At 35.0% G+C, this 14,678-nt stretch overlaps 1 protein-coding gene across 2 annotated transcripts in view; it reads left to right on the top strand.

Annotated features, from left to right (window-relative positions):
* LOC135196199 (GATA-binding factor 1-A-like) overlaps positions 1–14,678 on the top strand; it is a 257,512-nt gene that overhangs the window by 92,671 nt on the left and 150,163 nt on the right. For both annotated transcript variants that reach the window (XM_064222803.1, XM_064222804.1), the window contains exon 4: positions 4,302–4,447. In XM_064222803.1, coding sequence (XP_064078873.1) covers positions 4,302–4,447 — 146 coding nt within the window. The remainder of the gene's footprint in view (positions 1–4,301; positions 4,448–14,678) is intronic.

Here is a 14,678-nt window from a genome sequence, read left to right as displayed (position 1 = left end):
TCTCTGATTGTGCCTCATCAACTCATCAACTCACAAGAAAATATGGAATTGAAAATAGCAGGTCATTATCTTAGAAGCCTCCAAATTGATTCTTTGATCGACTTGAGTAACCCGGTTTTTGTAAAAATAAGTATGTAGGAAGGTATTTTCAAACGTAAGGAGCTTGCAGCACATTTATAGAAAATACGAATGTATTTCTCGTTACTGGTTTGCTGAACATAACCTATTAACCGAGATGCTACATGCTGACAAGGAAGGGTTTGTCTGCCGCAAGTGTTCCAAGATTGGTACTCTGTAGTTATTAGGATAACCTAAGACAAACGATTACATGTTTTTGAACATGGAACTGGGCATGAGGGCATGATTTTTTTTTTTTTTTTTTGCACTTTGTATTTTCGTTGAACTATAACAATGTATGCGGATATGTATATTTTCAAATGTACAACTGTAACTCATAAATGTAAGCAATCCATAAACTTATACTATTCACACATTAGACTACAAGGAGACAGTTAACTTACTATTTAATTCTCAGCTGCTTTCATTTTGATGCTTCAAGGTTTTATTCCGAAACGCACCTAAATTAACAAAAATGAAAACTAGTCACCCTAATAGTACTTTACAGAACATTTCTATACAGGCATACAAGTAGAAGAGGATTTCTGTTTCTAGAAGAATTCTCAGGAGTGATTACGCTAATAACTTCAGAAAAGAAATCTAAATAAATATTGTAATTTTGCATCACAAATTCGACTTGCATTAAAATTTGACTACTGACCACTAGTGGGGAATCTTTGGTAATCTACCCATATATGAGATTTAACTGATGTTTCAAAATAATTTGTAAGCTACTCAGTACTAGTTTGTGTGCATGAAGATAATATAAAGACATCACTTTTACCAATTATTTTAACCTTTCTATTCTTCTATTCTCTCAATTTCTGTCTTTACTCAAAATCGTATAAATCAGAATATAATGTACCATTTCACCAGGACAACGAAGCAAACATATCCTGCTCGTGATTCACTGTTGAATTTACACCTTTAATTAACAAAATGTCTCAAAATGACAGCTAAGAAAAAAGAAACCGTAAGATTCGTGCGACAGTAGCTACAATGCGTTACTGATTCTTTTGACAATTAGTGGGTTTGGCTACGGGGTTCAGTGCAGCGTGTAATGCATTTCTCAATATTTTGATAATCTGTTTTCTAACTTGAATAACACAAGAAATTATTTGTGACAATCGTTCATAACAGAATACCATAAAAACTTCATACTATAAAAACCGTCAACAAGATTCAAGAATTAAATCCCAATATGATAAAAAAACGCTGACGCTAACATGGTAGTTTAAACAAATACAGGAGGCTGAGACACAACAGCAGCTGCATTCGTTTTTTGTCCGTAGGCCCCATTCCCAACTCCAAAGTGCATACGGGCGGTGAGGGTATTTAGGCGAGGGTGACGGGTTGCATTCTTAAAAATTCGACATTTGATTTGGAGGCAGTTTCCCTAGGCCTTTCCTCCCTCCAGCCAAATCAATGGGGATTTAAACGATCTCCGAATGAGCCCTAATGAGAAAACAATGATCCCAAAGCCTAATGTGGAATTAGGCTGATCGGTACTCTGATTAGAGAAACCTCCATTTAGGTTTTAAGTTTCCTCATTATTACGATTCTGTTAAGAAGAATTCAAGAAATATTTTTAAAGTGATTTAGCCTCAGAGGGATTGTATTATCCTACTGTCTGTCTGATGAAAAGAATATGATTTCTCGTCAAAAATAAGACAACTGAACCCACCAGCATGTGACACGGATTGTTCTCACATACATGGTTTCGTCCACTCACACACATATACTCACATACATACATACATACATACATACATACATACATACATATGTGTGTGTGTGTATCTAGAGTTATATTCTTCTCAATCACGAAGATAAAATATCTCTATGTACTCCACAATGAAAGCGAAGGAGAAACCAGAGGAAGAAGGAAACAGAGTTCTTAATTTGCCCCAGCAGTTCCTTCTTCCATCAGGCCTCTTTCAGGGGAACCTTTTGGACTAAGAATGCCTAACAGTGCTTACGACTATTACAGGATAATATAAAATATAAATGGTCTAGTACATAGTTCGTCCAACAGAAAAGGTGAACAGTCTAATGAGGCTAAATAGGTAATTAAGTGAAGCTTGAGTCAATATATTACAAAATTTGGACTGATTTTTCATGATACGAAGAGAGGCTGGGTCTGTCTTGAATTAACTTATGCTGCCATTAAGTAATTGTTTTCACTATACTAAATACATGTCGTTTCTATTAGATTTCTCTCTATAAAATTATTGTTTCTGTACTACAGGATTCTTGCTTCAGACCACTGAATTGGAAGAAAACATTTCTAGCATGTTTACTAATAGCAATACTATACTTATGTTGCGGAATCCGTTTCTCAACAGTTTTTGCTGATTGTCCAATCTAAAACTTATTGCAACCACAAGGAATTTTATATACTACCCCATTGTCGTATATAGGGCTGTTTCTTATTAAAGTTCTGCCAATGGTACTGCGATATGCAAATACAACAGTCCCATTTACTAATTTGATTGGGTGGTTGACATGATCGAAGGCTGGTATGTATGGCAAACACAGCACTATACTTCTATTATAATTACTATTTATACTAGTGGAATAAAAATGAATTTTTTTGGCAAGCGAGAAACCAAAGTGCGGCCGATTTCGAGAGCGCCTCTTCCTCTGTAATTGCGTCCTGCAGCGATCACCTAAATACCAGGTAGAATTCGCTGCTTAGGTCAAAATATGAACTATATTAAGACTCAACTCCAAGGCTGTTCTATAAAACAAGAGAAAGAAGTGTTTTGTATACTCCAGCCTATTCATTATTGCCACATGGCAGCTATAAGCACTCGTGAGATTAACACATAACACACAAATATTACTTTACTCTGCGCTAGAACAATCGTTTCCAAAACAAGTGTGCCCTCGTTATGGATGGACGGAAAACATCTGATCTGAAAGTGCGCTAATGAAGCCTAGTTTTACATAGGGTGCTACCCGGTAGAGAGATCATGAAACATTAATATGTAACTGCTTACGTCATCGGTAATGGTAGCTATATATATATATATATATATATATATATATATATATATATTATATATATATATATATATATGCATATTACCTATAATTATTTCCATATTGCAACCCTTCCGTTATCTAACGTTAGTATTTTTTTTGTATTTTATGAGGTTACTTATGCGCTCTACAATCCAGGCGTCGACCAATTATGATACAATCACGGCTACGTCAACAACTAAAGCACACAGTACTTTAATGAAAACCATCTTTTTGCTCTATTATTAGGATTTTAAACCAGAAATGCGATGTACGAAATATAATTAAGATCTAATGGTAACATGTCCAATGTGCCACAAGCAAAAATGGAAAATTGAGTGTAATTCCAAATCGGTTTCGTCTTTGATAATAATATCTTCAAGAGGATATCATGTGCTACTGTGATTTAAAGCTTACATTCACGCACACACACGCACACGCACACACACACACACACACACACATATATATATATATATATATATATATATATATATATATATATATATATATATATATATGTATATATTATATATATATATATATATATGATATGTATGTATGTATGTATGTATGTATGTATGTATGTATGTATACATACATATATAAGGACTGTTCATTTGGGGATGAAAAATTAAATAATTAATGCTCATAAAATCACTTGCCTCTTTTATTACAACAGGCATGATCATTGTTTGTATAACTATATATGTATGTGTTCATAAACTAATTCAATGATCATCTATACGAGCAAGCATGTACTGTTGAACAGGTAGGTATGTGTGCATCAGCATAAACACTAAAAACATACAGGTACACGTAAGTTACATATATATGTGTATATATACGTATGTATATATATATATATATATATATATATATATATATATATAGGTGTGTGTGTATGTATATATGTATAAGTGCACATTTATAAATTGTAATGGATTCATACAATATCCCAACATTCTGGATTATCATTAGAAAAAAGTGAACCTTGCCATGTTCTTACTTTAGTCATTTCAATTTACTATTACTTGTTAATGAGAGCCCAATAATATTTATTATCACTTTTGCATTATTACTAAGATTAATCTATGATTCCAATGCCTAATATTACTGTTGCTACTACTACTACTGTTACTGTCATTCAATGCCCACAGAGGGTCGGGAATGCGTCAACTGCGGAGCGACGTCGACGCCCCTTTGGCGTCGGGACGGCAACGGCCACTACTTGTGCAACGCCTGCGGCCTCTACTACAAGATGAACGGCCAGAACAGACCGCTCATCAAACCCAAGCAGCGAATGGTGAGTTCCCTCAGAAACCTTCTTTCAAACAGAAAACAGAGTTCAGTTGTTCGGTCAGAAACCCAAACCATTCTGGATACTGAGGATATGATGAATGTCGTGGGGTCACATCTCACAAATGAAAAGAAACAAATAAAAAATGCGCCGAAGTTTCTTCGGCCCAATCGAGTTTTCTGTACAGCTTATGATCAAGGCCATGGAAAATAGTGCTATCTTTCGGTGGTTTCGGTTTAATGTGCTGTACAAGCCGGGGCCAATGAAACTTTAACCACAGACCAGTGGTGGCTGTCCTATTTCGCTGCCAGACCGCCGCTTATGGCTAACTTTAAGCTAAAGTAAAATAAAAAAAATAAAAGATATACTGATGCTAGAGGGCTGCAATCTGGCATGTTTGATGATTGGAGGGTGGATGATCAACCTACCAATTTGCAGCCCTCTAGCCTCAGTAGTTTTTAAGATCTGAAGGTGGCTTGAAAAAGTGCGGACGGGTTGACAAAGCCATCTGTTTTTTTTTTTTTTTTTTTTTTTTTTTTTTTTTTTTTTAACAGAAAACTAAAATGACTGGAAGATGTTGGCTTTTGGAGATCACGGAAAAATGGTAATATTTTCCGCAATTAACGATAACATGTGTTAGGCAGATACTATCCTAGCGAGGGCTCTTGTGATAAAGCACAATGTTGCAACATATTGTATGAATAAACGCTGAATCATATTTAGACACAAGGAAATAAATGGTCGATAAATAAATAAACAATAAACATACACAGTAACGATTTCCTCAAAAACGGCTTTTCCGTGTCGCGTCTGGAAGTGGGATCAGTCATCGGGTAGCCAAGTCCCAACGTTCGCGTGACGGGATTCTTTCTACAACTGTTATTTTGCCGTACTGGCCATGTTGTGTCACTTATCCCTCACAACTGTTAATGTGTGTGTGTGTGTGTGTGTGTGAATATATCTGTCTCTATGTGCGTTTTGTGCCATATGTTCAAATGAAAACAATTCAAAGAACTAAAACAGAGAATCAAAGAAAAAATGATAGTACAGTATAGTTTAATAATAATTAATGCAGTGTCATTTCTTTTTCGTTACATTATAAATGATGTTCCTTTCAAAGATAAAAAAAAAAGATTTTGTCCATAGGTAGACTACGAAGTATCTAATCATCTAGAGTTCTCTCTCTCTCTCTCTCTCTCTCTCTCTCTCTCTCTCTCTCTCTCTCTCTCTCTCTCTCTCTCATCTTCATATTTTTCACCTCCAACATATAGACTTCAGCACAGTCTCTCTCTCTCTCTCTCTCTCTCTCTCTCTCTCTCTCTCTCTCTCTCTCTCTCTTTCCTTCATAATAATGATGATGATGCCTCCGTCACTCGGAACAGGAGCTCTCGAAAGTGAATGTGGGCAAAACAGAGTCGTTATTGGTTTGTTGTTGGTGAATGCGATACCCTTGTCGATACTCTTTTGTGATCTATCATACCTGCGCGTCATCTTGATGGATACCCTTATTACACCTTTACTTTGTTTAATTAAAGTGTTTTCATATTTCCTCAGGTGAATCGCTGCTTCGTTGCTGAAAGAGAATTAGTCAATTTCTGTGAAATGCTTCAGTGCCTTGCTCTCCTTCTCTCTCTCCATCTATCTGTTTATCGATCTCTCTAACTCACATACAGACGCAGGTCATATATATACATACAAACACTTACATATTATTATATATATAATTAATATATAATATATTATATATTATTATAAACAATAATATATATATATAATTATTGTATGTTATATATATAATATATATATATAATATATATATATTATATATATATATATATATATAAATATATGTATATATACTATATATATATATATATCATAATATATATATATATATATATATATATATTAGTATATAATATAATCCACACATCAAAAGGCACTATAGTAGGCAGGAGAAGGGCGCAGGTACACACATACATATCCAGTGAATACATTTATTGTCAACGCGTTTCTTGACCCATGGTCACATCATCAGGACATCTATATAAAAAAGTAGCATTCAGAGCAGATAATTAAAAGAAACATATATAAATCATAATGAAACTAAAAATGGAAACTAAGTTAAACTTAAAAACTGAATCACGCTTAAATGCATTTACACATTAAAAAACCAAGAAAACTATAATGACCGTTACGATAACTGAACTCAAAATTGCGTCTGATGCATTGACGCAGACGTTATGGGCAATTCCATATGCCGGAAGTGATAACTGAGCCATTGAGCACAAAAGTAGTGGAGTTGTTGAAGTATGAGAAAAAGAATCCATCCGCCCTATAATGGATTTCTTTGTAGGAGCCGAGTGAAGTCAGAATGTGAAGGATGGTAGCAATTAATCTAAGTAAATACATGCTGTCATACTTAAATACTAACGGAATACACTAACAGAAGCATTATCTGAGAGAAATTAAGTATTTTCTCATTATTGCTGCTTTGTAGCAGACTTCATGTCGTGTCCTCGTAAAAACAAAACGCTGGACATACAAGTCCTCGACAGCTAACAGGGCCTCGGAAGTTATGGCACTCAGGAGAGTTTCGTAGGTGGCCTATAATTGCCACGTTATCAGAGATGCATCTTCAGAAACACTGGACTGAGGCCATTACTCACTATTGCTCCGGTATCAGTGCTGTTGAATAATTCAAGTTAATAATTCAACCGTCCACACGTAAGCTCAAGGGATTGTGACTGACAACCGACCGATCTGCGTTCATGCTACATTCAGCCTTAAGGACAAGAATTGACTGGTGCTTACTTTCAAAGGAACAGAAGAGCTCTCTCTCTCTCTCTCTCTTGTGTACATTACTTAATGCATATATATATGTGTATATATAAATATATATATATATATATATATATATATATATATATATATATATATATATATATATATATATATTAAATAAAGGTTTTTGCCACGAAGGAAAAAATGAAAGGCGAGGGAGCCAAGAACTTTCGGTCTAGCACGACCTTCAGTTGTGCCTGAGTAAAGGGTCGTGCTAGACCGAAAGTTCTTGGCTCTCTCGCGTCTCATTTTTTTCTTCGTGGCAAAACCTTTATTTATACATAGCATCACGTTTTATATACTTCGTGATCAAGTTATTCATATATATATATATATATATATATATATATATATATATATATATATATATGTATGTATGATGTATAGAACTCACATTGGGATCGAACCCGATCGCTCAGTCCTGCCTCACTAGTGGGCTGTGAAGTTAGGTGAAATTCGCATTTGTAGTTAATGTTTGTACACACACACACACACACACACACACACACACACACACACATATATATATATATATATATATATATATATATATATATATATATATATATATGTGTGTGGTGTGTGTGTGTGTGTTGTGTGTGTCTGTGTGTGTACAAACACTAACCTACAAATGTTTAATATCCAGTTCCCTGTTAATCTCGGAAATGATACCGAAGGAGAACCGTAATTGATAAGTGGTTCCTTAAACAGCGGAGCACCCTGCACTGAAGTTAGTTACTGACATCATGGATCGAATTAACAAATCAGTTATAGTTTCCTTTGGTATTATTTCCGAGGTAGAATGAACGGGCTATCAAACGACATTTCTAGTGTAATGTTTGTGAATATAAACATTTCAAGGTGGTGTGATAAAAGTATATATATATATATATATATATATATATATATATATATATTATATATATATATATATATATCGACTCACTTACTATATACATATTTCTAAGTAAAATGAATTTGGCTGAGAAAAACATGAAGTTAACGATGCACTCAAATGTAAAGATATCTGCTGGCCATGGCTGATGTTAAAGCAATTTCTCATTAATGAAAGAAAACTTGGAGCACCGGAGATGAACGGATACAATATGTGTTGTAAATTATAAAGCAGAGTGTTACGAGATCGGACCATTAATTAATTAATTAAATAAAGCGGCGTAACAACAAGCATTACATCAACGCCACTGATCTATTAATGGTCCTCATTTGTTCACTTTCATCATTATAGCCACTTACTGATCTGCTCCAGATCTCTGTCAAAGGGAGCATCCAGTTCATTACGCATTGAGGGACCGCAAATAAATGCAACACTAATAACGTCAGCCGGATGCAGAGCTAACGCATTTTCAAGGACAACATTGAAAAGAAAAAAAATATTATTCTTAGAGCACCAGGCCTTACAAGTTTGTTGTAATTTAAACCAATATCTACAATAGCTCTTTTATCAATCATTAATTATTCTGAAATAGATCAAGTACGTCATACATCACATAGATTACTAATAGATACAGGCAGCACTAATATCGGTTTGAACCAATGCAGCTCATATATGCTATCCAGGATACTGAAATGTAAATGTGTCATGCTTCGAAATTGAATTTACAGAAATCTTACATAAAATGATGATGAGATCATTCTGATTAACATTTATTCTGTAAATACTAATTGAAGGATGTCACAGAGTAACGAGAAAAGCAGTGTTTCTCACCTAACCCTTAACAGACATCAACAATGCTAAATAGTGAGTGGAGTGAGCCTTTCTGCCTTACAGTTGTTCTAATCCAGGATTTTATTCACTTAAACCCAAAACAGTTACAGATAGGAGTAGATCAGTAAAGATTTTTCCACTTGCACCAGAAAAAATGGAGGGGTATAAGATTTAGGAATGCGATTTCCATAATTATTTACATTTTAAGATCAAAGACAATTGTTATCATTCTTGATGGTGCAGGATTGCCAAACTGAACACCGTGTCTAAAAGTTTAAGAAAACAGGAAGCCGACAAGTTTGTGTGTCATTGTATGTATAGGCACTATCGCCTAATGTTCTTTGTGGTATATATATATATATATATATATATATATATATATATATATATATATATATATATATACTAATAATAATAATAATAATTAATATTATTATTATTATTATTATTATTATTATTATTATTATTATTATAATAAAAGGAGCCCATAAAACGCCAAAATATAGAAAGTAAGTACTTATATTTCAGAGGACTGCTTGAGAGAGAGAGACAGCAGTCTCTGAAATATAGTACTTACTTCTATTTACTTTGGGGTTTTTATGGGCTCCTTCTCTTAGATAGATTCCTGTCGTAGCAGAAAAAACATTTGTACCAGTCATATATATATATATATATATATATCTATATATATATATTATATATATATATATATATATATATATATATGTGTGTGTGTGTGTGTGTTGTGGTGGTGGTTGGGGGTGTGTGTGTATGTGTGTGTGTGTCTGTGTCTGTGTGTGCACATGTACACGACTGAGATGAGCTTTATGAAGCTAAAGCTATGCAAATGAACTATCATTTGAATAAAGATCGTGCCCAGTTTCTTCATGTCGGAGCAGTGAATATAGCACCAGAAAGTCAGTTGACTCTGGTCGGTGACAGCCAAAACAGACAAAATGGCACAGCTATGAAAAAATTCTTCCACTCTCCGAGTCACCTCCTTTCAAGGGGAACAACAGAAACATACAAGCTAATTTTATCTTTATACTTGAAACCTACTGTCATTCTTTCCATACCCTGAAACTCCTCCCAACAAACAAGTAAAAAATGCACCAAAGTTTCTTCGGAGCGAGATCGAGTTTTCTTTACATCGAATAATTAAGGACACCGAAAATAGGTGTATCTTACGGTGGTCTCGGTATAATGTTATATGAGCAGCGGTCCATGAAAGTTGAACCCCCGCTGGTGGTGGCCTGGCCTATAGTGTTGCCAGATGCACGATTATACCTAACTTTAACCTAAAATAAAAACTACTGAGGCTGCAGGGGTGTAATTTGGTATGTTCGATGACTAGAAGGTGGATGATCAGCATACCAATTTGCAGCTCTCGAGCCTCAGTAGTTTTTAATATCTCGGGGCGGACAGAAACAGTGCGGACACAAAAAACTGCGGACGGACAGAGAAGACAACACAATAGTTTTCTCTTCAGAAAACTACAAACTAGCTAGGAAGCCTAACAATTCTGGAAAGTGTAGCTGTCACCTGATGCGATACGAAGAGTATAAGTTTTTGAATTAAGCTCAACAATGTTTTATATATTTGGCTCATACGATTTTCGTAAGAATCATAGCTAAAGTGAACACGGTATGGGAACAGAGGCATAGGGACAGCAGTCTCACTTGGAGATCTACTAAGATCCAAAAATTTCCACGCCTCGTGCTACACCCCATACTTGGCGGAAAATTGTGAGGTGAAGTAAACGATATATATATATATATATATATATATATATATATATATATATATATATATATATATATATTGCATTTATATTGTATGTGTGTGTAGATGTTTATGAAGCATTTGTAAGAGACGCTTCCAATAGCCTGTCAACATTTGAGAAAAAGGATGCGTCCTAAATAGCACAAATAAATAGTATATGAGGAACGCTCTGAAAAATCACGGCCGAAGTAACCACAGCAGAAATAACAACAACGCAGCGATCCAGAATGAATAAAGCAAGCGGCGAGGGACGTGGCAAAAATAAACTCCCCGCCTCCTCCATTCCCCCCCTCCTCCTCCTCCTCCTCCTCCCCCTCCTCCTCCTCCTCCTTCCCTTTTACCTTGCTCCTCGCTGCTATCGATTACTCTCGCCTAGTGCCACTCAAGAGGCAGCATAAACCCAAACCCTCCTCCCCTCCAACAACCTCCCCTCACCCTCTCCCCAACCCCTTTCCTCCTTCCTACAAATGCTCCGATACGGGATTCTCCAGCGGTTGTGGTGCCAGGCCTCATATTATAATAATAATAACAGCAGCAACTATATTGATGAATACAAATGATCATCATAGGTAGTATTAAACTGTTATTCCTGTTACATCATAATCATAATTTTAATAGCAGCAGTGATTAAGCAGATGCTAGGGTTATTCTTTTGGTAGTATTTTAGATTGCAGTAACCTCGAAAATACTCAGTCTCAAAAACAAACTACTTTTAACACTAGTTTACTCATTCTTATATTAATTAACTTATTTAGATTAAGCAGGTATTCCTGTAACTGAATGAAGATTAATCACAAAAAGAAATTAGCAGCATTCCCTTACATGGACATACGTATTTAATGAAGCAAAAATATACGAGAAATATAAGCTGCTTCTCTCACTCCCTCATATTCACATATAACCCATGAGTATGTGGAATATTTCATGTTTATCCCATCTTCGGGATATATATATATAATATATATATATATATCTATATATATATAATATATATATATATATATGTGTGTGTGTGTGTGTGTGTGTGTGTGTGTGTGTGTGTGTTTTCCAGTGCTTGGAGCAATTCCCCAACCAGCAAAACAGGCCAAGTTGAATTTCCCACGGAGTCTTGAGCATGCCCAGTTTCATTGAGCAGAAGCAGTTAATGTTGTGCCAAAGGTCTAAAGAACTCTTTAGACCTTGTTTGTACCTGGAAGTCAGCAGACTCTGGTCGGTCACAGCGAAAAGAAAGAAAATGGCACAGCTATCATAAAAATATTCTAGCACCTTCCGAGGCACCTCTTATAAAGGGAAAACAAAAGAATGTGCTACCTGGTTTTAAATTAATACCTCAGACCTTCCATCAAAACTGTCATTCCTTTCATAATTTAAAATTAGGTTACATTTCTGTCAGTTTCCATCTAGCCAGCTGAGAGTCTCCAAACACTCCTCGCAGTCTCCATTCCACCCTCTAAGCAATCTACAAATACCCTGCCGAACAATCTCCATACACTCTCATCGCAATCACCATACACTTCCAGATAATCCTCATATGTGCACCTTTGTTCGGTGGCGGTATAACCAGAACATGAATGCAGCGACTTATGTGAAAAGTTAACTGGAGAGCTGCTACGTAACTCCTGACAATTCCTAACCTTTCCTCCACAATTCTGCAGCATGAATTCTCCGGACAATCACATCACCTTACGCTATGTCCACAGCTCCACACATTCCTTATAAATCCCTAATACTTTCCTGGCAATCCCTAAGCACCAAATTAACCCTCTTCATGCATCCATCGGATGGACCCATAGACAAGTATTTATGAACCTCCAGTTATAATTACTAACATTAAAATAAGTGACCTGTAGTTCTGCTGCATAAAGCATACTCGAGATATCAAGGCCTCTTACAAAGCATAAATAAGTAGTCATGTTGACGCTATAACATATTCATTTCAGCAGAACGCTATTCTAAAATACACATTCCCTACCAGTCTCGCTCACAGCAAACTTGAACATATTAATTCTATTATAGTGAAAAAGCTTCAGTACGTCTGTATCAGTCAGCGGAGGAAGCGGACAAAATTCTCAACAGCACAACAGTAAGTAGAAGGTAGACGCACTTTGTCGTTAGCGCACATCGGTTGGAAACTCGTACTTTGTGGTAACTGCTACTATAGTAAATATTATCATTTAAATACAAATAGAATATAATGTTTATTGTAAATAGATTTTATTACTTACGGAATTACTCAAAAATTTAGGAAATTACTTACGGAATTACTCAAAAATCTACTCAAAGTTTGATTACAAAACCTCGTGGTCTTTCTTGCAAAACTGACTGCTAACATCAGTGCGTGACTTCAGCGCAGTTTTTAGTAAAAAATAGATCACTTAATTAAAATCTTTTTCAGGCAGTATATACCATCGAAAGGTTATACGTACAGTCTCCTAAAGGAGGCGAGATGGTCTTATAAGGACCAAGTCTCCCATCATTTGTCAGCTGCTGTTAGGGATAATTAAGATGAGGCTCTCAGGTTGTATATACGATGGTTAACCGTAGCGAGTGCAATATGTATATGCATTTTTCTTCTAACGGGGACAGCTTATATATATATATATATATATATATATATATATATATATATATATATATATATATATATATATATTATATATATATATATATATATATATAATATATATATATATATAATATATATATATATATATATATATATATATATGTATATATGTATATATATATATATATATATATATATATATATATATATATATATACATATATATATATATCATAATGTATATGTGTATATATATATATATATATATATTATATATATATATATATATATATATATAATATATATATATATATATATATATATATATATATATATATATATATATATATATATATATACACACACACATATATATATATATATAATATATATATGCATATATATATATATATATATATATATATATATATATTATATTGTTTTCAAGTTCTATTTAAAACTAAAGAGAATATTCGGGCCTACTTCCTCTTAAAATGGCTGAGAAGGAATGGCAAGAAAACAAAAACCTCGTCATAAAACCTCCTCGCTTCCTCTCCCGCAACCTCCCTGATCCCATCGGAATGGAAAAGAAAAGAAAAGAAAGAAAGAAAAGAAAAGAAAGAAAGAAAAAAAAAAAGAAATCTCCTAAACACTGGCGCTCAAATCACCGCACACAACCAACTTTTAGCCTTCCTCTGCAATATCTCGTTTCATCTTCCAAGACTCAGAAATCCATTTGGAGGGAAAAGAAGAAAAGATAAGGGAATAGTATGGGTCTCCAAAAAGTAGGAAGGGGGCCAGAGGGGTCCCACATGAGGGAGGGGTCGTTGCCAGTTAGGCTATTTACGTTCCTAATGCCGAGCCTCAAGAGGGACCATCAGCGTACGCTTGTCCTTGTCCCGACTCCGGGAAAATTTTGACTTCGCGTAAAAGATAAGACGGCCGTTTCTTTTCTTTTTTCCTGCGCCTAATTCACGCAGGTTTCTGCTGCGTCAAAACGACACCGTGAATCTTAAGCTTAATCTTTATATAACATAATAACAGTATTTACTAAAAGTTGAAAGGCAACATTAAAATATTGACAGAAAATAAAATCAAGTCGCTAAGCGCCACTGGATTCGGAGGCGGGCAACCAATATCGACATGTCCATTTAACTCTGCTCAACTACTGCACTGGGAGACATAACCCCGAGTCATTAAGGTCCATTCTGTCGTCCATTGCAGCGGATCCGTGGACCTTACGAGCCGTCACAAAGTTAATGTTACTCTGACAAACAGTTTGGTTGTGTGAAAGCGGTCGTTTCCCGGCAACCGTATCA

This window comes from Macrobrachium nipponense, chromosome 17, assembly GCF_015104395.2.
Source record: "Macrobrachium nipponense isolate FS-2020 chromosome 17, ASM1510439v2, whole genome shotgun sequence".
NCBI lineage: Eukaryota > Metazoa > Arthropoda > Malacostraca > Decapoda > Palaemonidae > Macrobrachium > Macrobrachium nipponense.
Note: the sequence above shows the minus strand (reverse complement) of the source record. Positions and strands in the feature narration are given on the sequence as shown.